Source organism: Bos indicus x Bos taurus, chromosome 19 (genome assembly GCF_003369695.1).
Source record: "Bos indicus x Bos taurus breed Angus x Brahman F1 hybrid chromosome 19, Bos_hybrid_MaternalHap_v2.0, whole genome shotgun sequence".
Taxonomy (NCBI): Eukaryota; Metazoa; Chordata; class Mammalia; order Artiodactyla; family Bovidae; genus Bos; species Bos indicus x Bos taurus.
The window spans coordinates 27,536,201-27,559,591 of NC_040094.1; the positions used below are offsets into that span (position 1 = coordinate 27,536,201).

Here is a 23,391-nt window from a genome sequence, read left to right on the forward strand (position 1 = left end):
CGCGTCTTCCCGGGGGAAGCTGGGGACCCCGTTACCAGCAGCAGGGCCTGTTCCTGGAGCAGCTGTTGCTGAAGGATCTCGAGCTGTCGCTGCTCCTCCTCTAGCCTGTGACGGATATACTCCTGGGGGGCGGGGTGGGGGGCAGAGGGCAGGGAGAGAGGGAGAGGCAGGGGGGTGGGGGGCGGCAGCGGCGGCGAAGGAGTTGGAGGATGGGGTCAGTGGGGTGAGGATGAGGAGGAGGCCGGGGTGGGGAGTGGGGGAGAGTAAGAGAGAGTCCGGGGTAGGATGAGCCCCACAGAGGCAGGGAATGAGGGGGACACCGGGGCAGAGGCCCCATGAGGGACGGTGCAGGAGGCAGGAGTCAGGGCGGGGGGCAAAGAGATGGGGAATGAAGGCACAGAGACAGGAGGAGGGCAGGGAGCCGGGGTAGGGGGTTGAAGGGTGGGAGAAAACAGAGAGAGAGAGTGAAGCTGGAAAAGATAGGAGGAATTCCGGGGGAGGGAGAGAAGGGGAAGGGGCCTGGGGAGCAGGGCAGGCAGGCAGCAGGAGCAGGAGGGGAGGCCAGGGCGGGAAGGGGTGAGTCCGGTGTGCACTGGGGGCGCTGTACCTGCTCGCGCTCGGCCTGCCGCCGCTCCTCCTCCCGCCGCAGGGCCTGCATGTCCTCCAGCCGCCGCTGCTGCTCCTTCTCCTGCAGCTTCCGCTGCTCCCGCTCCCGTCGCTGTTGCTGCAGGTGAGGGGACAGGCAGCCTGAAGGCCCGCACCAGACACAGGGCAGCACTGCAGGCGGAAGCAGGGGCCCACCTCAGCCCGCTTCTGTCCCTCCTGGGCTAGGCTCCATCTCACTGGGGATGGCGGTGAGAGTGGGTGGCTTCAACTTGATTCTACAAACCTACCTACCCTCACACGAGAGCCCACAGCGGCCTGGCTCGGGAGGAGCTGCTGTCTAAATGGCTGCGGGCTTGGGATGGGAGCTACCAAGAGGAGGAGGCCTACTTGGATAAAACTGTCCCCTATCCATTCCGTCACCAAACAGACAAAACCCAGAGTCCACAACAGTGTCCCCCATATCCCAGCAAATGAACCTGGACCCTAAAGGCCAAAGGGAGTGGGCTGCAGTGGCAGCCTTCAGCCACAAGAGGGCACCAGGTGCCCATGCACAGAAAAGTGACTTAGCAAGGGACCCTGGGCACCATCAGTAGCCCAGGTCACATTCACTTAATAACTTTCACAATCTTTCTGCCAAAAAATAAATAAATAAAGGAAGGAAAGAAGGAAAGAGCACAAGCCCTAAAGATACATCAGGCCTTCTCCAGGAAACACCTTGGTAGACACAGATTTTGGTTACTCTGCTACCTGAAAGCCATATTCATTAAGAATAGTTTGTACTAGGCTCTCATGAGCAGCCTTTCTTGAAAATTATTTTCGTTCAATGAAGACAGGGGCCCACTTTGGGGAGCAGTACACAGGCAGTGTGGAGGCTTCCGCCTATCTCTTGCTGCTTGAAAGTGAAAGTCACTCAGTTGTGTTCGACTCTTTGTGACCCTGTGGACTAAACAGTCCATGGAATTTTCCAGGCCAGAATAGTGGAGTGGGTAGCCTATCCCTTCTCCAGGGGATCTTCCTGACCCAGGAATCGAACCAGGGTCTCCTGCATTGCAGGTGGATTCTTTATCAACTGAGCTATCAGGGAAGCCTACTGCTTAGATAATTTTTAAATTAAGCTCAGCCCTCCATGAACTTTGGATCATGTAACTGTTTCAACAAAAATCCCATCGTTTAAGGCAAAATTTTAACCAATCTACGTCTCTTCTTCCCCACCATGCCCCCTGCAAAATAAATACCTTTATACACACATACAAAGTATTTTTTAAATTGGGATTTAAAAAACTGCAGCTACTTAAAAGTAAGATTCTCTATTAATTAAAATTAATTTCTGCCATCCACCTCCAATTAGTGTGCTGGACAAGCTTGTAGGAAGCAAATCCAAGGCCCAACAACCATAAGTAAAAGGAAGGCCTTTTGAGGGATCTTATTCACCTACAGACTGGGCACCTGCTGGAGGGACAGGTGCCCAGGACATGGAGGGGTTTGAGCAGAGACCCTCAGCCTCCGCAGGTCTGAAGGGAAACAGAGCAGACAAACCCCAGAGCTGAGGTTTACATATAGACACGAGGAAGGGGTGACAGTGACTTTTTAGAAAACTTCGCTCTGAAGGGACGCTGAGGGTACTACCACCCACACTGGCCTGGCAGGTGCCTTAGGGGCCTCTCAGAGAGGACAGAGCCCTTCCCTGCAAGTCTGAAGGCAGGGGGGCTGGCCCCCCTCGCTCCCTCTTCTTCATGTTGCCCTAAGCACACCAGCAGACCAGCAGTGGGACCAGGACCTGGTCAGGTCAGGTCCTTCCAGGAGGGCCCGCCCCTCGACGTGCCCTGCCCCCACACCTCCTCAACCCTCCGCCGCTCCTCCTTCTGCTCCTCGATGCGCCGCTGGCGCTGGTGCAGGAGGTGTTTGATGTGCGCCTCCGGGTCTCGCTGTTGCTGCTGCTGCAGCTGCTGCTGCTGCTGCTTTAAAGCCTCCGAGTTGCTCTTGTTCTCCTGCTGGAGCCGGAGGAATTCCCGGCGGAGGGTCGACTCCCCCGGCACGTTCATGATGGAGCTGGGCAAGATGGTACACGGGAGTATCGGGGTCAGAAGTCACCCTCCCCCCTGGGAGCCCTGAACAGGTGCTTCAGCAAACCAGACGGGGTCGCCTCGGTTGCTCCCGGATAATGAAGACCTGTCCTCCCTCTGCCCCGCCTTGGGCTCGCACTCCTTCAACACCCCAGCCTGCAGCCCTGAGTTCCCTCCAGCTCCTGCATTTGTTCTGCTCCGTCTCAGCACACAGGGCCTCCGTCCCATGGGTCCACCTGTCTGTGTCCACCACCCCCAGGCTGAGTCCCCAAGCCAAGGGCCACTGTTGTCCCTCGGACAGTGACAGTCCCCCACCTCCGCCTGCCAGGCCCACCTTGGCTCCCCTTCCTCTCCATGGCTGTCGTCCTCCTCTTCGCTGCCGCTGTACTCGTATTCCGTCTCCTCTGCAGGGGGGAGATCACTGCTGTTTCTTCACCCAGTGCCCCAGACCCCACCCTGGGCTAGGGAAACCTTAGATGGGGATAACCAGGAAGGTCCGTCTGGATGGCACGCCTCCTTGGAGCAATGGGGGTGACGGCGGGTCCCAGGTTTGGGCCTTGACAGAGATGGGGAGAGGACCCCATGGTGGGCGGGATGTGGGTGGGAGTGTCCGTGCATTCACACATGTGCATGAGCAGTTCTAGACCTCCCCAGGTAAGGTGGAAAAAGCCCTCTGGGGTTGGAAGTTTGGGAAAGGAGATCTCCTTGGACAGGGAGAGCTGGGCCTGGAAGGGGGCCTGAGGGGGAGCCAGGGCTGAAGAGGAGCAGGGGCGCGGACATGTGTTCCAGACCCTCCACCTCCCTCCCCGCCCACTGACCTTTCTCGCCTCGCTTCTTCCGGGATCTGTCGATGTGGTCCTTGAGCTGGATGCGGACCTGCCGCTCGGTGGGCTGGTCTCGGATGAACGGGAACTTGAGCAGCTGCTCGGTGGGTGGGCGGCTCAGGTAAGCCTTGATGAGACACGTGTCAATGAAGTCAATGAACTTCTTAGACCTGGAGACGATGGTGGCTCATGTCGGAAAGGGGGTGGTTCCAGGAAGAAGGGGGGACTCATTCATCCAAAAGTCACCCACTTCCCTCCCATCTCCCCGTGTTGCCCACACCAGGCGCGCCCCCTACCCACCCCCTCTTTGGCAGTGCAGACCCAGGCCTGGGGGTAGGGGGTAAGGTGGAGGCCTTGTTTGCGGGGGCCTCCTTGTTAAACACCAATCCCCCAAGACCTACCATTTCTTGGACTTGAGCCTTGGCGGTGGGTTCCGGGGGATGAGGAAGAGGGCTCGCATGGGGTGCATGTCACACAGAGCTGGAACACAGAAGAGGCACCATCAGCTGGTCTCACCGGCCTCCCATGACCCCACCTCCTCCCTACAGCTCCTTCTGGGCCCTCCCTTTGTTCCCAAACCCTGCACTTACGGGGGGCTCCCTCTGCCATCTCGATGGCTGTGATTCCTAGAGACCAAATGTCACTCTGCAGAGGCATGAAAAGAGGGACCGGTGAACGCTGCTGACCACTAACTCCCCTCTCCCACTATCCCCAGCCTCTCCTCCCCGGGTTGCTTCCTGGTCCATACCCTTCCTGAGGCCCCTCTGCTCCAACCCTCACTGTCCTCCAGCTACCCCACCTTCCCCATCCGTACTTTCCTGGTCACAAACCCTTCCCTTGCCTCTCACTGCTAACACAACCCTGGGCCTTCATTTCATTCCCTGACCTGCTCAAGCTCCCAATATTTTCAACCTCCCCATTGCCCCCATCTCACTTCCTACCCTTGGCTGCCTCCCCGCCCGTACCCTGTAATCGTAGGTGGCATCAGGGTTCTCATCACAGGCGATGACCTCGGGGGCCATCCAATAGGGGGTCCCGATGAACGTGTTCCGCCTGCCCACGGTGCGGTCCAGCTGTGCGCTCACCCCGAAATCCACTGGGAGGGCAGAGGCAAAGGCCATGACGGAACGCTGCACCTGCGGCCCCCTCTGGGCTGTCCTGTGTGAGCCCCACCCGGCCACCTCTTCATCCCATCAGCATCCATCCCAAAGGCCCTGAACTAGTCTTCCAGTGTCTGGGGGAGAAACCAGAGTGAAAGGACCAAGGGACAGCATTCTAGGCAGAAGGGGCCAAACAAACCCATCTCCCCAGAGGGGCTGGCACAGCACCGGGACACACCAGGGAGCACACAAAAAGCTTCTCCAGCAGTGTTCAGCAGAAGGTGGGGAGCAAATCCCCCAGCCCGTAGACAGGTGGGCTTGAGCCACTAGAGGGAATGAACAAACGGGTCCCCAACTCCGTGCTAGAGGTCAGAAGGCGTCGGCGTACCTAGCTTGACCTCGGCATTCTCTGTCAGCAGCACGTTCTGCCCCTTGATGTCTCGGTGGATCACCTTGTGGGCGTGGAGATGGGCCAGACCCTGGGGGTGGGAGGAAGTATTCTTGGTGTTAGAGGACAAGGATGTGAGTTGAGGGGCTGGGGAGGCACCTGGCTGGGCTGGGCTGGGGGAGCTGTCCCTCTCCACCTGGGAGCCAGGAGCCCAGGTTAAGGCTCAGCTTTGAGGGTAGTGTCCTCAGACTGGAGGCTCTGGAGGATCCAGCTGCAGGGCCCCAAGGAAAGGGCAGAGCTGGGAAACAGAGGCGCTGGGTCCCTCTGAGGGTTCTCCACCCGCACCCGCATCAGGCCATCTGTTCCTTCAAGGGGGCACAGTTCCAGCTCCTTCCCTGTGAGTGCAGGGAAGGCCCACTTCCAGGGAGATGGGAGGAGGAGGCAGGGAGGGACCTGGCACTCACCCGGAGAATCTCCCTGCAGATGTAGGCTATACAGTCCTCCTTCAGGGCATTCCCTTTCGTGTTCTTCACCAAGTCCGTTACAGAACCAGCACCACAGAACTCCATCACCAGCTATGGTCCCAGGGAGGACCGGAGGGAAAAGTATCTGTCAGGCAAGGCCTCCTTCCCGTGCCAGGCCCCTGGGGGAGGACTGGAGTCCTTGGGTCAGAATTGGTATGAGCTGGAGAGCAGGGGCCATGAGACCCCTAGTAAAAGCCACAGAACTTGGTGAGATTAGGAGAGAAAGGGGAAGGAGACACAGTTGGGAGATACAGGGCAGGTGGGCTGAGGGAGGTGATGGTCTGGGTCCAGAAGAGGACCCCAGGGAATCCCTGAACTTGCAGACAGAATGACATGGGTTTGTGCATTTTCCCTGCGGCAGGGGCCAAAGCTTCCATCAGATCCTCACTGGGACCCATAAAGCCCAAACAGAGAGTGAAGAACCACCGCTCTGGAGCAGGGGTCCGGCAATCTATAGCCAAGAGGCTGAGCATGGTTTTTACATTTTTAAATGGCTGAAATAAAAATCAAAGAATCACATGAAACTGAATCTTAGCGTCTTAAATAAAGCTCTTTGGAGTCAAGGGACATTCCTGTTTTCATCTCTGCATTGTCTATGGCTGAGCTGAGTAGTTGTTAGAAGCTTATGACCCGCAGAGCCCCAAATATTTACTGTCTGGCCATTCAAAGGAAAAGCTGGCCAACCCTTGAGAGAGACAAGAAAGGGGCTCAAGTCAGCAAGTCCCCAGGTCTGCTAGAGAGACAAGACAGAGCCCAAGGGCTACCAGAGAGCTGCAGAAGGGAATCTGAGGCTTCAGCACAATGTCTGTAAACAGGCCAGGCCGAGGCTGGAGATGAGAAGAACTCCGGCTGGCCGGCACCTCTAGGGACTCACAACAGAGGCCAAACAAATCCTGAGGGACCAGTACGCCCGTCCAAATGTTTTCACTGTATGTTTCCCACCTCCAGGGACCCAAAGCAGAGGCCAAACAAATCCCAGGGGATCAGTACGCCCATCCAAATGTTTTCACTGTATGTTTCCTACAAGCTGCATCCAATGCAAAAAAAAAAAAAAAGGTGGCTTGAGGTGCCTGTATTTGCATGCGCCAAAGAGGTAATTTGCACATCTGGGGCGCCCCTCCCATAGCTGGAGGGGAGGATGGGGTCCACAAGGGGGCGCCGGGTCACTAGCACTCAGCTTCTAGCCCTTAATCTCCCACTACACACAGCTGGTTGCCTTTCTCTACCTGTGTCTCTCCCCACCCAAAAAAGACTAAGTGCCTTGGAGGCAGGGACCACAACTCATGATTATCTGTGCAGGGTACACAGAGGGCGCTCAGTAAGTACTTGTCTAGCGACTGAGCAACTTCATTTTCACTTTCATGTATTGGAGAAGGAACTGGCAACCCACTCCAGTGTTCTTGCCTGGAGAATCCCAGGGATGGGGGAGCAGCAGCAACTGCTGGGAGGGGGACCTGGTCTGAGGCCCAGTCCCCCAGCCATGGCTGTGTTCCCTGCTGCCCTCTCCTCCAGGCTGGGCTGAGCCCCAGAAAGGGTGAGGCCGGGGAATTAGCGGGCAACAGTGCCCAGGCCGGGAAGGCGATGACTCTTAGGAATGTTCCAAGCCTGGAGGGAATTTGGGGGAGGCCCCAAAGAGCTAAGCGAGCTGTGGCCAAGTAATTGGAAAGTAATCATCCTGAGAGGCTTGTGCGCTGCTGGGAGGGGCCCAAGTCTTGCCACCACCCGCACAGATTAGATGTCCTGCTTTCCCAGGATCTGTGCTCAGAGGCAGGAGAACAGATGCACTAACTGGGGCAGGCGAGGGGCGCTCCTCACCCAGAGCTGGTCGTCGTTCCCTGGGGGGCTCTTCTTGATGAAAGCCCCATAGTAGGTGGCGATGTTGCGGTGGTGAGAGTATTTTTTCAACATGTTGATCTCCTGTTTGATCTCTTCCTCCTCATCCTACGTGAATAGGGAGAGGTGAACCCTGAGAGTCCCCCCGCCCCGCCCGCAAGCCCCCTTCTCAACACTCCGACCCTCCCCCTGCCCTATACACGCCTTACCTCCGTGACGTCCATGACTTTGATGGCAGCCAGCTGCCCAGTCTTGACATGCCGACCCTGCAGGATGGAGAGCCAGGCATGGGTGGGGGGTCAGGTCTGCACTCGGAAGGGGCTTAATTCAGGGAGAGCCCACAATTTTTGGCTGCTTTCTTTCTTAGAAAATGCCCCTGGCTAGACACCTCAGTTTATGAGTCGGTCGTAGGAAAATCACCGCGCCTGGATTCCAAGTGCTAAGCTGGATAAAGACGAAGGGTCTCCTCTCCTGAAACACTCAAGAGGGATGAGGGAGAGACACTTGTGCTTTGTCCCAGCCTCTCTGGCTTAGATAGCCTTGTCTGAAAGTTAGAGCAGCGAGTGAGGGCTCCCTCTCCATCCTCAGATGGAGCGGCATGGAGCTGGGAGAGGCGGCTGGGAGAGGAGGGCTTTGCCTCTCCAGCATCTTCTATGCAAGACAGACTGCCTGGATCCTCTCCTGATTCACCTCTCTGGACAGGGGGCCTTTCCCAGAATCACCCCCACCCCCAGCCACATACACAGGGCTTTTTATTACTGTTAACAGGAGAGAGTAGATAGGGCTGAGATTTTAGGGAACTTGGGAGAAACACGGGAGGGCTGACTGCTGTGTGGATACCCCACCACCAGTGCGAATGGGAAGAAACTTCTAGAGCGTGTTCCTGCCATTCCCCTTCTGCCCCCCCATCATCCTTCCAAAATTCCTAGCAGGAGTCATCTCAGGCTCCAGTAGGAAAGTCCAAGGCTTCCTGGGGAAGAGAAAGGTGTGTGTGTAGGGGGGACTGCCAGCCCAAGGATTATTTTTATCCCCAGCAGTTTTTCACGACCCCTAAGCCCAGAGAAGCAGAACACAGAGCTGCTATTTCCATGGCAACAACTAGGCAAGAGATGGGGTGATTGGGGTGGGGGTGCCCCTGCTTTCCAAGCTTACAGAGAAGAAGGGTAAGAGGTGGGTAGTCCCAGTGACCCAGGAAACCCTGGCCCCTGAGACACAGGAGGCTCGTGAAGAGGCTGAGTGCCATAGTTAGAGCCGAAGCAGCCAGGCGCGTGCCTGGGGGCAGCATCCACCTTGAGTACCTCTCTGCTGTGGCTGCCTCCCCCGTGGAGTGTGACCGGTGGTTAGACCACGTGAAGGGCCAGACTGGCCAGGCCAAAAGCCACAGTCCGTGGTCGAGGAAATGCCACTGCTGTGGAGGCGGGGGAGGGAGGCAGCCTCAAAAGCCGAAGGCTTGCGCTCCGGTCCCAGTCCTGCTGCAGGCCGGTCAGGGGGGCTCAAGAAAGTGGGTTCCCCTCTGCTGAGGGTGCCCCCTCTAGGTCCCACCAACCCCGAGTCCTAGGTCTCCTGTGGACTCAGGAGAAGCCAAACCTGTACTTCTGAGCTCAGTCACACATGTCCCCATACCCTTCCCATTGCCCTGCATGTCCCCGTTCCTCACCCCACCCAGCTCCAGACTGTTCCTGCCATACCCAGGGCTGGTTCTAAGCTCAGAGGTAGAGGCCAGCAAAAACACCCGCCTCTCGCTGCTTCCTTTCCTCCTGACTTTATCCCTTTCCTCTCCCTCCCTGGGCCCCCTCCTTTCCCAGGGCCCCGGGCCCCTGTAATCCCTCCAGCCCCTGTCAAATCTCCAGACCACAGCCCACTCCAGAGAGGCCCATGGGAGAGGGCCCCCTCCTGCCACACCCATAGCCTCACCTTGTACACCTGTCCGTAGGTGCCATTGCCGACCACCTCTACCAGCTCGAAGATGCCTGCAGGGTCCTGAGGGGGCAGGGGGAAAGAAAGAATGAGGTATATGCACTTCAGAACAGGAACACGAGCTAGAGGCCTCGGGGAAGGCTGTTCGACCAGGAGTTGAGAATGACTGTGTTAATGGAGCTGCTGGGGGGCTGATGGAGAGCTGCCCTTTTCCAGGACTGGGTCAGAGTTCATGTTTGGGGAGGGGAAAGCCAGAAGAAGGGGAGAGAAAACAGGAGGCAGAGCCCCGCTGGCTATTTAGACAGGCTGCTGCTTTCAGACTCAGTGACGACCTCTGAGAGCCTGTGGCCTCATCCGCATGGGGGGACACCTGAGTACCCACCTCTGGGCTGGTGGCAACTTCAAACGCCCACAAAATGCTTATTAGGTTGGTGCCTGGCACAGGCACATGTGCAGTGAAAATAAAAGCAGGGATGAGGAAAGCTAGGAGGAGCTGGAGCACGCGAGCCACCTTCTCCCCTTTCCCAGTCCTGAGCCCAGGGCTCCCAGCATTTGGTGGGGTAGAGGGATCTGGAGCAGGACGGGGGATGGAGAGCAGGGAGAGGCAGTGTGAAGGGAGAACTTTCAGTTCCCCTTGTTTGGAGCCAAGTGGTACCAGGAGAGGAGGGGCGAGGGCCCACAGGGCTCAGACAAACGCCTCCAAAGGGGCTCATGGCCTGCTGAGCTGAGCAGCGCAGCTGCAGGGAGGCCACCGGCACCCTCTGGGCAGGGCTCCTTTCTGAGAGAGAGGGATTGGGAGGTGGAGTTGCAAGCCAGGGCCAGCCAGGGGCGCCTGGGGTCACAGGCAGGCTCTCCCCCACCTGCAGGATGGAGGGGAGGCACATGCCCTCAGGAAACAAACTCCCCAGCCAACACCTGTGCCTCGTTGCCCACAATCCTCAAAGTATATCATATAAAGTTCCTTTCTCTCTGGTTTTGAAAACCAAGATAGGGTTTCTGTAAAAACAACCAAAGAAACTCCCAAAACCAAATAAATCAAAAGAACGCCTCCTCCTTCACCCACTGAAGCAAGGGGACGTGGAAGGTAACCTGGATGGGCTGGAGACCAGGGAGACCCCTGCCTCAGGAACGTCCTGGGAGGACCGGAAATGTGGCCCGGTTCCCAGACATCCTCATCAGAGCCCGTGCCTCCACACGCCGTAACTATGCACCAACTTGTCTGCAAATCCTGGAAGGAAGGGACTGAATCCTCCCTGCTTACTTGCCTGTCCAGCACCTAGCTCCGGGCTTTGCAAGCAGCAGCCTGAAAGAACATTCCAGAACTGGCCAGGTTTGCGGGAGCCTTGACAGAAGCTGCAGAGAGACTCCTTCCACCTGCTCTGAAGGGGCTTGAGCTGGCCAGACCAAGAATTTCCTGGTTCTATGTTCAATTGCTGCTGCTAAGTCGCTTCAGTCGTGTCCGACTCCGTGCGACCCCATAGACAGCAGCCCACAAGGCTCCCCCGTCCCTGGGATTCTCCAGGCAAGAACACTGGAGTGGGTTGCCATTTCCTTCTCCAATGCCTGAAAGTGAAAAGTGAAAGTGAAGTTGCTCAGTCGTGTCCGACTTTTAGCGACCCCATGGACTGCAGCCTACCAGGCTCCTCCATCCATGGGATTTTCCAGGCAAGAGTACTGGAATGGGGTGCCATCGCCTTCTCCCTGTGTTCAATTACTTAGCTCCAACTTAAGTTACTAAATAAAACAAAACAAAACCCTTGAATAGGTCTAAAAATCAGCAGGCCCCACAGGAAAGGGAGAGGGGCTGACAAGAGGTCTGCTTGAACCTGAGAGCTGCAAGGGACCTAGAAGAAGTTATCTTATCCACCTGCAAGTCTAGACTCAGAGAATTGAAGGGAACTCACTTCCCTAAAAAATCTCTCCCAGAGAATGGCCTCATCCATCCTGGGGCCTCTAAACTCTTAACCATTGGGAAGTCCTTTCTTGCATCTTAATTCTTTCTGAAATAGACGGAGACAGGAGAAAGGACGCATGGACTTGATTTTCTGATGTTCCTAATCTAAGAGGGGGATAAGAGCGGCCTGGCAGAGTCACAATGACACAGCATCATCACCTCGGATCAACACAAACAGAAGTTGTAACCTGAGCTCCCAGTCTGACTCCTTAGGCTCTGTTTGGGAGGCACCAAGGGATGAAAAGGACAGCCTGTGAGGTCAGACACTCACGTTCAGACATGGATTTAATGGTCTCAAGCCTGTTTCCTGACCCCCGGCCAGGCTGACCACACTTACTTGAAAGGGTTATTCTGAGAATTAAGTTGAGACTGTGCGTGTGACACAGGAGTCCTGGTCTGAAACATCCTCTAGGGAACATGCTCCACGGAGGCCTGGCCCCACTCTGCTCAACGACAGCACCACCCTCACCCAAGCCCCACCTTGGCAGCATCCTCTCCCCAGTTCCTTCTTTCAAGATGCCCATGTGTCTCCTCCTCTCCATTCCTGAAGCTGCTACTCCAGGCCCATCCCTCCACCCCCTCCCTCCTGGAGCGCCTGCCTCGCCACCCTGCCTTCTGCTTCACCCTGCCTTCCTGAGTTTGCTCCTCTGCCCAGAAGGGAGTCCAAACACCTCAGCCAGATACTTAAAGTTGCCCCATCATCAGACAACCGCTAAATACTGCCTGAGTGTCTACATTGGCCCTGTCCTGGGCCCTAATCTGGGGAGATCTGCCAGGTGACTTTGTCTTCTTCCATTTATCCATTAAATATTTATCTGACTATGTGACAAGTTCTCAATGAGGCACAATGGGGATCTCAACCATGCTGTATGAGAACCACGGACAGCCCCTCAAGGGCCATGTGATTTTCCAGACAGGCCAAGCACCCCAGCGTGGACACGTGGACACCCGGTGGTTATGCTCCATGAGAGCAATGGAAGGCACTCCAGTCTGGAGTAGCGGAAAGAGCGCTGGAGAGTGATTTCTAGGGGGACATAGCTATGTGTCCCTGAGCAAGTATTTAACTGTCCAGGGCTTGTCTTCCTCACACAGCTAAGAGGAAGCTGGACTGGGTAATAAACCAGCTCTGCGGTTTCAGGGGACAGAATTTGACTCAGGGTGGGAATCTAAGGCAGGCTCCCTGGAAGAGGTAGTGTCTGAGTGGTGACAAGAACTGAAGAGCAGGGAAGCCCAGGCCCTGATGAGGGACAGCAGCTTGGGTTTGGATGTTAAGTTTGAGATGTCTGGGGATGCATAGAAGTCAATGTCTACCAGGCAGCTAGAAACAAGGGTCTGAGGGTTAAGATTTAAAGACCGTTCGTGAGTGTGGGAAATGGTGTTCAGGGTGGGTGCACAGGGAATGAGGACTAGAAGGGCCAAGGCCAGCCCCTGAGGAAGGGCCACGTGCTGCACACGGGCGAGCAGAGGAACAGACACCAGAGGGGAGGTGGTCAGAGGGGACTGAGAAAAGCGTCACTGGCCTCAGCGCCAAGGCCCCACTGGGCATCCCCGTGCAGACCATAGTGGTGAGAGCAGATGACGGGGGCTGGGGGGAGGTGGAGTGATGAGGAAGTGAAGGCTCTGGGGGCAGCACCCTTGCTGGAGAAGTCCGACTTGGAGAGGAAGGGGAAAAGCAGATGACGGCTAGAGGAGGGAGCAAAGTCAGACAAGAGGGTTTTCAAAATAGGGAAGATCTCAAATACTTAAGGGAAGAAGACTAAAAAGCGAATGCTGATGCCTGACAACTTGCTGTTTAATGATATATATGGGTGCATATGCATCTATTTGTATGTAAACTGCATCAGTGGATTACAGCACTGATCAAATACAACAGTGCCATACTCAAGGATTCAGAATGCCCAGAAATACATAATACACAGTTCAAATATGATTTAATGCATTGATCTGGCTTCAGATATGGGCCCTTCATATATCTGCCTGTCTGCATGCATGGCGACCCTCTTTGATGGTGATCTAGAAGGGGCATCCCCAAAGGGAAATGCTCTGCTCCTGGGAACCCACCAGGCGGTCCTGGCCTGCCCGTCTGCACAAGGGCACAGCTCTGGAGCCTCCTCCAGCTCTGTGCCTTGGTGCTCAGACTCTGTTCTCAGCAGCCTGGTTCTTGTTCAGCTGGCAGGTGGAAAGGGACGGGGTCAAGGGTACAGGTAACTAAATGAAGGAGGGCGAGAGAAGGACAGGAAGAAACGAGACGTGAAGAGTCACTGCTCTGTCGAGATTAAAGACAAAAGAAGACGGGGGAGCTCCATGAATTCCCAGTGACTGTGACTTAGGTGATTACGTCGGAGGGAAGATCATTTGCTAAGCGGGAGCCTGGGGCCTGCATAAGGCTGGAAAAGCTTGGGAACGGAAGCTAGACAGGATGCTTTAGGATATGTGAGAATCCTAGATCCTGCTCCAGAGATTCCTATTTAGCACTGCAGGTCTGGGGTGAGGAGGGGAATCTGTATGTTTAACAGATCTCCTGGGTAATTCCAATGTGGAAGTCAGTGGCCTCTTTCGGAGAGGCTGTGCTGCTTTGGGGAGTAACTAACAGGTGAAAGGAAGCATCAGGGATCTGAAAGGAGGCACAGTGGTGGAGAACTACTGCTCTCCTACAAGGGCGCCTCAGCACCTCCATCTGCACTGACTCAACTCATGCCCCTTTTATCTATGTCAGGGGCCAATCCCGCCAAAAGATGACCTCTCCTGTTAGCCAAGTCAAATTCCAAGTGGTGGTGGTGTTTTTTGTTCTTTTTTTTTCCTCCAGGAAATCACTAGCCATTCTAGCCCACCACAAGCTATCCAACCCATGAATTTCAACCTCAACTTCACACATTGATCTTATCTATTAAACTCATTGACAAGTTCAACAAGGTTGCTGGATACAAGACCAATATATGAAAACCAACTCTTATTTCTGTATACTACAATTAATGATCCAGAAAGGAAATTCCGAAAACAATTCCACTTATAAGAGTATCAGAAAGAATAAACCAAACCAAAGAAGTGTGAGACATGTACACTGAAAACTGTAAAACACTGTTCAAAGAAATGAAAGAAGACCTACGTAAATGGAAAAACATCCTGCATTTATGGACCAGAAGATTTAGTACTACTAAGATCCACACATTCGGTGTACTTTTATCAAAAACCCAGGTGGCTTTTTTGGACAGAAATTGACAAGTTTCACCTAAAAGTCATATGAAAATGCAAAGGATCCAAGAGACAACATGTCTTTAAAAGGAAGAATGAAGTTAGAGGACTTGCACTGCTCAACTTGGAAACTTACTATACAGCTACAGCAATCAGGACCATGTGATACTGGCACAATGGCAGACATAGATCAATAGACTGGAATTGAGAATCCAAAAATAAACTCTCCAATCTGTGGTCAATTGATTTTCAACAAGGGTACCAAGATCATTCAACATTCTTTTCAACAAACTGGATATCCATATTTAAAAGAATGAATTTGGACCCTTATGTCATACCATACACAAAAAATTAACCCAAAATTGATCATGGCTCTAAAAAGGTAAGAGCTAAAACAATAAAAAATCAAAAGACAACACAGGAATAAGTCTTCATGATCTTGGATCAGGGAATGGTTTCTTATGTATGGTACTGAAAGCATAAGTAACAAAAGACAAAAAAAAAAAAAAAAAGGCAAATTGGACTTCATCAAAGCCTAAAACTGTGTGTTTCACAGAACAGCATCAAAAAAGTAAAAGGACAACCCACAGGATTGGAAAAAAACATCTGAAATTACATATCAGAGATAAGGGACATGTAGATAAAGGATTTATATCTGACAAGGGACTTGTATACAGAATACTAAAAAAACTTGAGAATAAAATAACTCCACAATAAAAAGACAAATAATTTTAAAACGAGCAAAGGATCTGAATAGACATTTCTCCAAAAGAGATACACAGTGGCCAATAAGCAGGTGAAAAGATGCTCTACGAGTCCCTAGGGAAGGAAGAATCAAAACCACAACAAGACACCACTTCACACCCACGAAGACAACTTTAACCGAAATGACGGGCAATGGCAAGCACTGAAGAAGACCTGGAGAGCATGGAACCCTCGTGCCCTGCTGGTGTGAAGGCAAAATGGGGCTGTCACTCTGGAAAACGGTTTAGCAGTTTCTCAGGTACCACATGACCCAGCAATTTGACTCTTAGATACCCAATGCAACTGAAAACATACGAACACACAGAAATCTGTACATAAGATGTTCACAGCAGCTTTATTCATAACAGCCCAAAAGCAGAAACAGCCTAATGTCCATCACTTGATGAATGAATATGATGTATCTATTTATGGATATTCCAATAATGGAATATTCTTTGGCAACAAAAAGGTATGAAGTAATAACAATACATGCTACAGCAACAGATGAACTTTGAACACATTACACTAAATGAAAGAAGGCAGTTAAAAAAAAAAAAACTTCACATATTTACAGCTCCATTTATGTTTAACGTCTGTAATAGGCAAATCCTTAGAGACAGAAAGCAGATCGATTAGTCCTCCTCCAGGGGCTGGGAGGAAGGAATTGTAGTGACTGCTAACGGGTACTGGGTTTTATTTGGGGCTGAAGAAAATGTTCTGAAATTAGACAGTGGTGATAGCAAGTCTGTAAATACACCAAAAACCACTTTAAAATTCTGTGAAAGGGTGAATTTTGTGCTATGTGAATTACACATCAATAGAACTGTTGTTAAAAATAATAACCCTAAAGCCCCTCTCATACTACTCCATAAATTATTGCTGACAGTGAAAATTGCCACCCTAAGAAAGTTAACCTACTCACATGGAAGGGACCCCTCAAAGTGCTAATAACACATGTGAAAAAGTCCTAAGACAAACACAGACAATGATAAAATATAAGTACATATATAATTTAGAATTAGACAACCTGGTTTCTTTTCTTGGCTCTGCTGCTAACAGGCTGCATGTTTGTGGGCAAGTCACTTAACCTCTCTGGGTTCCCTTTCAATGAGAAAACTTTCTGGTTCTGTCTCTATTTTTTTTTTTGGCCATGCCACGCAGCATGTAAGATCTTAGTTCCCCGACCAGAGATTGAACCCGCATACCCTGCCCTGGAAGCATGGAGTCTTAAGGGCTGGACTGACAGGGAAGTCCCCATAACCATATGATTTTAAATGCTCAGGTTCACATTCCACAAAGCTGCCAACCTGATGACTATGTATTACTTCTTTACCATGTGCCAGGAGTTGTGTTAGGCTCTGGAAGAAAGTTGAGTAAAATGGGGCAGTCCCTGCTGTAACAGTGTTCTGATGGGGAAGGCAGACACCAAACAACTCTCCAGTTCTGTGGTTGCTCTCTCGTGATCCCCCAGACTTGGGCAATCAGGCAAGGGCAACAATAAGGATGACAGATGGGGTCTAACAGCCTTCCCAGGACTCTCTGAGCAAGGATGCTCTTATCTGTCCCATCCCTGTGCCTCTTACCTTGACCACCTCATGAGACAGCTCCCACATTTTCTGTCTCGGAGCTCTCTCTCATTGCCTACCCTCCCAACATCCCTGTAATAATTAAACAGCTAGCAGGTTCTCAGCATTTCCTTTGGTCCTGGTACTGCTGAGTGCTTGAGAAGTATAATCTCATAGCAAACTGTAAGGTAGATGTTATTGGCATATTTATTTTACAGGGAAGGAATATTAGAGCAATTAAATGACATGCCCAGGGTTACACACAGCCAGGAAGCAGAGGAGCCCAGGTCTGCCCTCAAAATTCGACTTCCAGGCCTAATCAAAGTTCCTGTTGCCTAAGGGACCCTGTTTTCAACCATGTGGTTCCTTTTTTACCCCAATCATAGCTCATGAGTCCAAAAGATGGGCTCCTGATCCAAAGGTAGCCAGTCTGAAACCAAGAGAAAAGAGGAATGAGGGCAAATTTCCCTCTAGGCCATTCCAACTAAAACACAGAGGGAAGACACCAGGAAGGTACCTGGAGAGTCAGGGTGGCAGAGGTTGTTGTGAGCAGAGAGGCCGGCTGAGAACAGAACAGAGTGGAGGGCGAGGGAAGTGGGGGTACAGGGGACTAACTGGTGCTCGCTGTGCCTGGTTTTACCACGACTCAGAATCACCCTACAGTTCCAGCTCCAAGGAACTGGCTGTGCTGCACGCTGTTCATGTGCTCAGACTGCAGTGAGACTCGGAAACTTCAAGTAAATCAAAATCAACATGATAGCACTACTACCAATTAATGCCACAAAACTCCACGACACTGATACTACTGTGATTCCCACTTTACACATGAGGAAACAGAGGCTTGGTGAAGGTAAATAACTTGCCCAAAGTCAAATGGCTAATGAAGTGGCAGCGCCAGCATTTGAATGCACATAGCCTGGCTCCAGAGTCTCTGCTACAACTTCTTGTATCCAGCCTCACTTGAGAGGTTCCTTGTAACTAAACAAGCCGGACCATAACCTCATTATTTAACTTTTCGCACGATTATGTCTCATCTCCTGAAGTAGAAGAGTTGCTCTTTCAGGGCAGGAACCACACTCAGGTGGTACCCGGTTGCCACCTGGTATGAGAGCTCTACAGACTTGCACAGATATGGGCGCCCAAATGTTTTATTATGGGCAGCTCTCTGTGTCATACGCAAAATCACTTTTGTTGAATCGTGAGCATGTGGAGTAAGTCTGTGGCTACTTTCACTCACAAGGGTTTATGTTACCAAGCACTTCCTGAAAGTGAAAGTGCAAGTCAGTTTCTCAGTCGTGTCCACCTCTGAGACCCCGTGGACTGTAGCCTGCCAGATTCCTCTATCCATGGAATTCTCCAAACAAGTACACTGGAGGGGGTTGCCATTCCCTTCTCCAGGGGATCTTCCTGATCCAGGGACTGAACCTGGATCTCCTGCATTGTAGGCAGGTTCTTTACCGTCTGAGCCACCAGGTCTTCAGTTGGTGGAGAGGTTGTGGAAGGCAGCAAAGTGTTCGGATCAGTTACTGAAGAGTGGGGCTGTGAGACACCTGACAGACCCCCTCATCCAGGTCAAAAACTGCCAGGGAGACATCACATGGCACTGGACTTCACGCCGCATGATGTCGTCTGTGATTTGTAACTGTATGTGTCCGGGTATGAAGAGACAGCAGTGATGCTATCTGCAGTAACTCTGCAGGGAGATGTGCCTCCAGGTGCAATTCAAGGGATGGCGTCCACACACCACCTTTCATCCCGACCCACATGTGCACTCACGTAGTGACATACCGCTCACGCAGGACACTGCCCTCGAACGATTCGGGCATCAGCTGGCGCCGATTCCTGTTTTTCTCACAGCACCAGGTATGTTTCTAAGCACCCGCGAGGTGCTCAGATGCTTGCTGATTTAACCTTTAAATGCCAGCAGAGCAAGGAGGAGGTGGGTTTGGTCAAGGAGAGCTTTCTGGAAGAAGTGGAAGATAAGAGCTGGAGGGCCTGGGGGGAGGGAAGAGGCACCAAGCTGGATGGATAGACAGGAGACCCCTGGGGTAGGCAGGGGGGCAGCAGGAGTTGGGCCATCCCTTCAGACTCCTGTCCTCAGTTCCCCTCTCATGATTTCCCGTGTGTCAGTCTGCCCAGCTGTAGCCCAAGACTTCCTGAAGGCCCTGCCTTGTGCTTCAGAATCTCCCCGGCATTTGGCACCGGCTGTGTGCTCGATAAAAGTTAGCTAAATGAGGACTGGGCACAGGGCCCTGATCCTTCCCAAGGTGCCTACCTTTACCTTCACTGGGGGCTCTGCTCACTGCTGGGACTGGTCAGGAGAGCACTGGGCACAAACTGTCTTGGGGGCTTTCTCCCTTGCTCTGCTAATCCTCAAGGGGCTCCCTGGACTGACCTCGCCCCCGCCCCCAGCTCACATCTGGAGAAAGGATAAGGGGAAGATGGTGACAGAGCTCTCACAAATAGCAAGGCAGTTACTCTGAGGCCTGGGGACCAGTACTGACTGGCATTCTCCTCTTCCTTCTCTGAAAACCAAGGAATAGTTTGGTGAAAAATGAAGGCGGTGACTATTTCCCAAGAGAAAATGCAGAAGAGCTTATGCATCCATGTTTGAGGCCTGGCTGGGATGCGGTGGCAGGCAGCAAGAACTGAAGTTCAAGGATGAAGGAGCCGTGAGGCTCGGCTGCAAGACACAGGAGGAGAGAAGGAGCGCCCCAACTGCTCCCTCACAGTTGGCGTGCAGGTGCCCAGAAATCCACAGGAGAGGTCGGGAGTCACAGGGGAATCCAGGATGAAGGGCAGGTGACAGAAAGGTAAAAGCAGGCCAGCCCCTCAGGTTTGGGGTCAACATTTCCTGAAGTGGCCCAGAGCTGGCAGGTCGAACCCTGGCCTCGGTGCTGCTCTGACCACGTGCCTCCCTGTGCTGTTGCTTCAAGATCATCCACCTCCAAGCGGGGAGTCATGTGTGTGGTGTCTGCTCTGCATGGAGATGAAATCCCCCAAGGGGGACAGGGGTTTCCGAAGTACTTTAGTAAATGCAAACTGTTAGTGTCAATATTTGCAGCATCTTTTTAAATTGCCTGCCAAAGAGTGCCTTCTTAAACCTTGGCTCTACCTTCGAGGAGCTTATAAATCAAGACGCCAGAATGGAGAATTAACATGCTGAGAAGAGTTACATACACTGAAGTCTCAGAGATAATGCTGCTTGTGAGGCAGCTGCCGGAGAAGCAGGTAGGAGTGGCAAATCTGACCCCCACTTTTTTGCTGACCTACGAATCGGACAGAATTTTCAGAGCTGGAAGGGTCTGTCCCTTCCAGGAGATTCTAGGAGGCTGCTGGAATGGTAGAAAGAACCAGAACTCTGAAGTTTGAGGAGGGCTGAGAATCCTTGGGGAAGACACCAGGGAAGGTCCGGTCTCTCCTGCACTTCAGGCCCCGCTGTGATTATTTACTGGGATATGCCCTGGCAGGTCCTCCTGCTGCAATTGGTGTGGCTCCCTAACCTAGGCAAGGTGCCATCCCACCCACCCCTCCACGGGGGAGCAGTGCCAGGAGGCGGGGTTGCCCCCGGGCTGGGGGACAGGAGGACAAGTGCAGGCCTCAGCCCCACCTCCCCTGTCGCCAAGCACACCAGGACTCCACAGAGGACCAGAGGCTCAGAGAACCTGTGATGTCGATAGAGGATAGGGAAAAGAACTGCAGGGCCACTCAGCAAAGAGAATGGGAACTTGCGGTCCACAGAGGGGACCGACAAGAGCTGGCGTGATGGAGGCTGCGGCCAAACCACCCTCTTGCCTGGAAGAGCAGGGCTGCCAGGGCCTGTGGAGTCTCTGTTTATCTGGTGCTGAGACTAGACTGGGCTGGGAGGGCCTCCCACCCTCCCTCCCTGAAGAAAACAATAGGCCTGTTTTCCTGAGCTCTTCCTGTGACCCAGCAGGCCCTCAGGAAAAGGAAGAGGGGGGCACAGGCAGGGCTGGCACCAAGGCACAGCCTGGAGGAGGGGGCCTTCAGTCTCCTAGCAGCTCACCAAGGCCTTGAAGCCACCCCTACATGCCAACCATCCAAGCGCTAAACCACTGACTGCCGTGCAAATGCAGCTTCAAACCCTGTCCCTCGTACCACAACCAACCAGATCACTAACCCTAAGCCCCTGCTATCGGAGCCCCCACCGGGAAGGGGCCAGGCGGCGGGGTGGGGGTCAGACAGGTTTCCCGGCAGTTTGAGCCCCACAGGGATGCAGGCAGTCAGTGCCCACAGGGGCTTGGGCAGGGGGCACTGTCCTGGTGGAGAGATGTCCTTCAGTTAGCTGTAAGCAACTAAAGGACATATGTGCATGTTCGCCTATGAGAAAAGATACAGGAGGGTGTGTGTTTGGGGAAAGGATGGGTGTAAGAGGAGGCGAATGGGAGTGGATGTGTGGGCTGCGGTGGGGGTGGGGGAGTGGCAGGAGGTTTCCTCAGGTTCCCTCTTCCTTCGTCCCTAAGCACAGAAAGCAGACACAGCCCCAAGGACCCAGCAGGTCCAGACGCCTGCCTGTGTCAACAGGAGGAGGCCCTCCGAGGCCTGAGTCAGTCTCATCCCGCCCCCCACCCGCCAATGACCCAGGGAATGTGTTGTGTTACCCCCATTCCTACACCAAGGGCTCAGTGTGGAAAGTGGGCCCAAGGCCAAAGCATGAGACAGACAGACACTCCCGTGGGAGAAAGGAAGTCGGCCGGAGTCGGCGGGGGGTTGGGTGGGGGGGAGGAACCGTCAAGGCACCTCCTCACAGAGCCAACAAACAGGAGAGAAGAGAGCTCGAAAGGAAGGTTAAAACCCTCCACAACTCCCCGTCATCCACAACGTCCAGTAATGAACCAGACAGCCTTCAGAAGACTCCCTTCCTAGTCTTCATTCCTCTCTGAAGCTGACGCTCCTCTCTGCCATGGATAAGCCTACCCCACACTGCAGAACTGAAGTGCATCCTTTTATTCTGGTTCCACACCGTGAAGTACTCGCCCTCTGCTTGTCGGCGGCTTTGAAGCATTTTTTTGGAAAACGAGTACAGGAGGAGGAGGAACGGAGTGTGCCCTGGAGCGGAGGGGCAGGAGAGAAACCAGGAAGGATGCTTATGTGCTGGCAGAGGGTAGTTTTTTAAGTCACTCTTTCTGGGTCCCTACGCCAGAAGGACACACGCGATCATGAACACACACACACAGATACACAAAGAGGCAGAAGCAAGTCCAGACCTGACACACACACATGAACACAAATACCATTCGGATCAGAAACCAGTCAGAGCGGACAGGGGCCCAGCCTGCGCCAGGCTGGGAGCCGTGCCCTCCATGCCTCAGCGCCCAGGTTCCCCACAGACCTGGCCGCCCGGACGCCCTCGGCTGGGGGCTTTATCCAGACCAGAGGGTTTTCCTGGATGGAAAGCCCCACAGGAGGCGGGCAGCTGACCCGTGCAGGGAGCCAAAGGAGAGACACGCGGTGCGGGAGGGAGGGGAGGAGGAGAGGGGACCAGAATTTGAGCAGCAGCCTGGTGCTGGTTCTAAAATGGCCGCAGGCGAGGCCGGGGACAGATGGTCTCTTTCTGATGCTAAGCTGGAGAAGTGGGGAAAGGGAAAAGGAAAAAATAAATACCATCACAGTCAGAAATTTAAAAATAAACCAAAAAACCTACAAGATAAACAGCTTGCTTCTGAGGTTCCGCCTGGCTCCAGCAGCTAAAGGAAAACAGAGAACTACAGGCCTGGGGTGACAACTCCCAGCCTCAGAAGGGAGGTCATTCTAGCCATCCCCCTGCTCAGAGCTGGAAGGTCTTGCAGTCTTCCAGGCAGCTGAGGGTGGTGTCTTCCCTTTACTTCTCTAATACTCACTTCCCAAGTCTCAAGTTTTTAAAGCCTTTGTGAATAAAACGCTACAAGCTGTCAGAGTTTGATCTTGTCTCTGCCATAATGAACACAGAGACTGTCTGTGGCCAACAGCATCAACTTCATCACTTCCCAGCTGCTGCCTCTGCTGCCATCATCCAACCACCCAGCTCTTCACAATTTACAAGGTGTTTCCACAGTTGTTATCTCATTTGTGCCTCTGACCTGGAGGGAAGCCAGGCAGGAATTATTACTCCACTTCACAGATAAGGAAACCAAGGCTCCAAGACGTTGTGTTTTCAAAGTGGAGCCTGGTTCGTCTTCTGATGGCAAATCCAAGGAGGCCTCCCATGGCACACGTGCCCCAGAGCTCTGTCCACTGGATTCCATTGGCCTTCTGTGGGCCAGAGAGGCTCTTCCTTAGGCTCAGATCTAACTGCCTTACAGCTAATGATCCAAAGGATGGTTTACCTGGAGCCCCACCCATTCCCGTCCTGGGCGGGGGGTGGGGGGGTGGGGGGGGTGGGGGGCGGGGTAGGGGGAGAAGGGCAAGGCAAGGAGTTCTTGGTTCTTTTAATACGCCACGCCCCTTTTCACCTCTGGGCACATGCTGTCCACTCTTCCAACTCCATCTCTCCCCTCCCTTTGACCTGGATGCCCTGAGCACATCCTTCCAGACTTCAACACAGACCCCATCTCCTCCAGGAAGTTTCCCTGACTGTGGTCCTGCTCCCACGGCACTCTGCACGGCCCCTTTCGTGGCCCCAACTTCATTTTTGTGACTGATTCTTTAATTGTTTGTCCTCTGCAAGACAAAGTCTTAAGA

General features: G+C 53.3%; 1 protein-coding gene across 23 annotated transcripts in view; it reads right to left on the bottom strand.

Annotated features, from left to right (window-relative positions):
- Positions 1-23,391, bottom strand: part of MINK1 (misshapen like kinase 1) — a 47,067-nt gene that overhangs the window by 7,338 nt on the left and 16,338 nt on the right. For 13 of the 23 annotated variants that reach the window (XM_027516601.1, XM_027516595.1, XM_027516594.1 and 10 more), the window contains exons 2-13: positions 9,253-9,318; positions 7,548-7,604; positions 7,321-7,446; positions 5,446-5,556; positions 4,982-5,072; positions 4,459-4,589; positions 4,084-4,138; positions 3,895-3,973; positions 3,488-3,663; positions 3,004-3,073; positions 2,442-2,655; positions 608-724 (exon numbers count right to left, since the gene is read on the bottom strand). In XM_027516601.1, the coding sequence (XP_027372402.1) occupies positions 608-724; positions 2,442-2,655; positions 3,004-3,073; positions 3,488-3,663; positions 3,895-3,973; positions 4,084-4,138; positions 4,459-4,589; positions 4,982-5,072; positions 5,446-5,556; positions 7,321-7,446; positions 7,548-7,604; positions 9,253-9,318 (1,293 nt within the window). Of the gene's footprint in view, positions 1-35; positions 123-607; positions 725-2,441; positions 2,656-3,003; positions 3,074-3,487; positions 3,664-3,894; positions 3,974-4,083; positions 4,139-4,458; positions 4,590-4,981; positions 5,073-5,445; positions 5,557-7,320; positions 7,447-7,547; positions 7,605-9,252; positions 9,319-23,391 lie in introns of all 23 variants that reach the window. The other 10 variants (XM_027516583.1, XM_027516582.1, XM_027516581.1 and 7 more) reach the window with 1 other exon arrangement.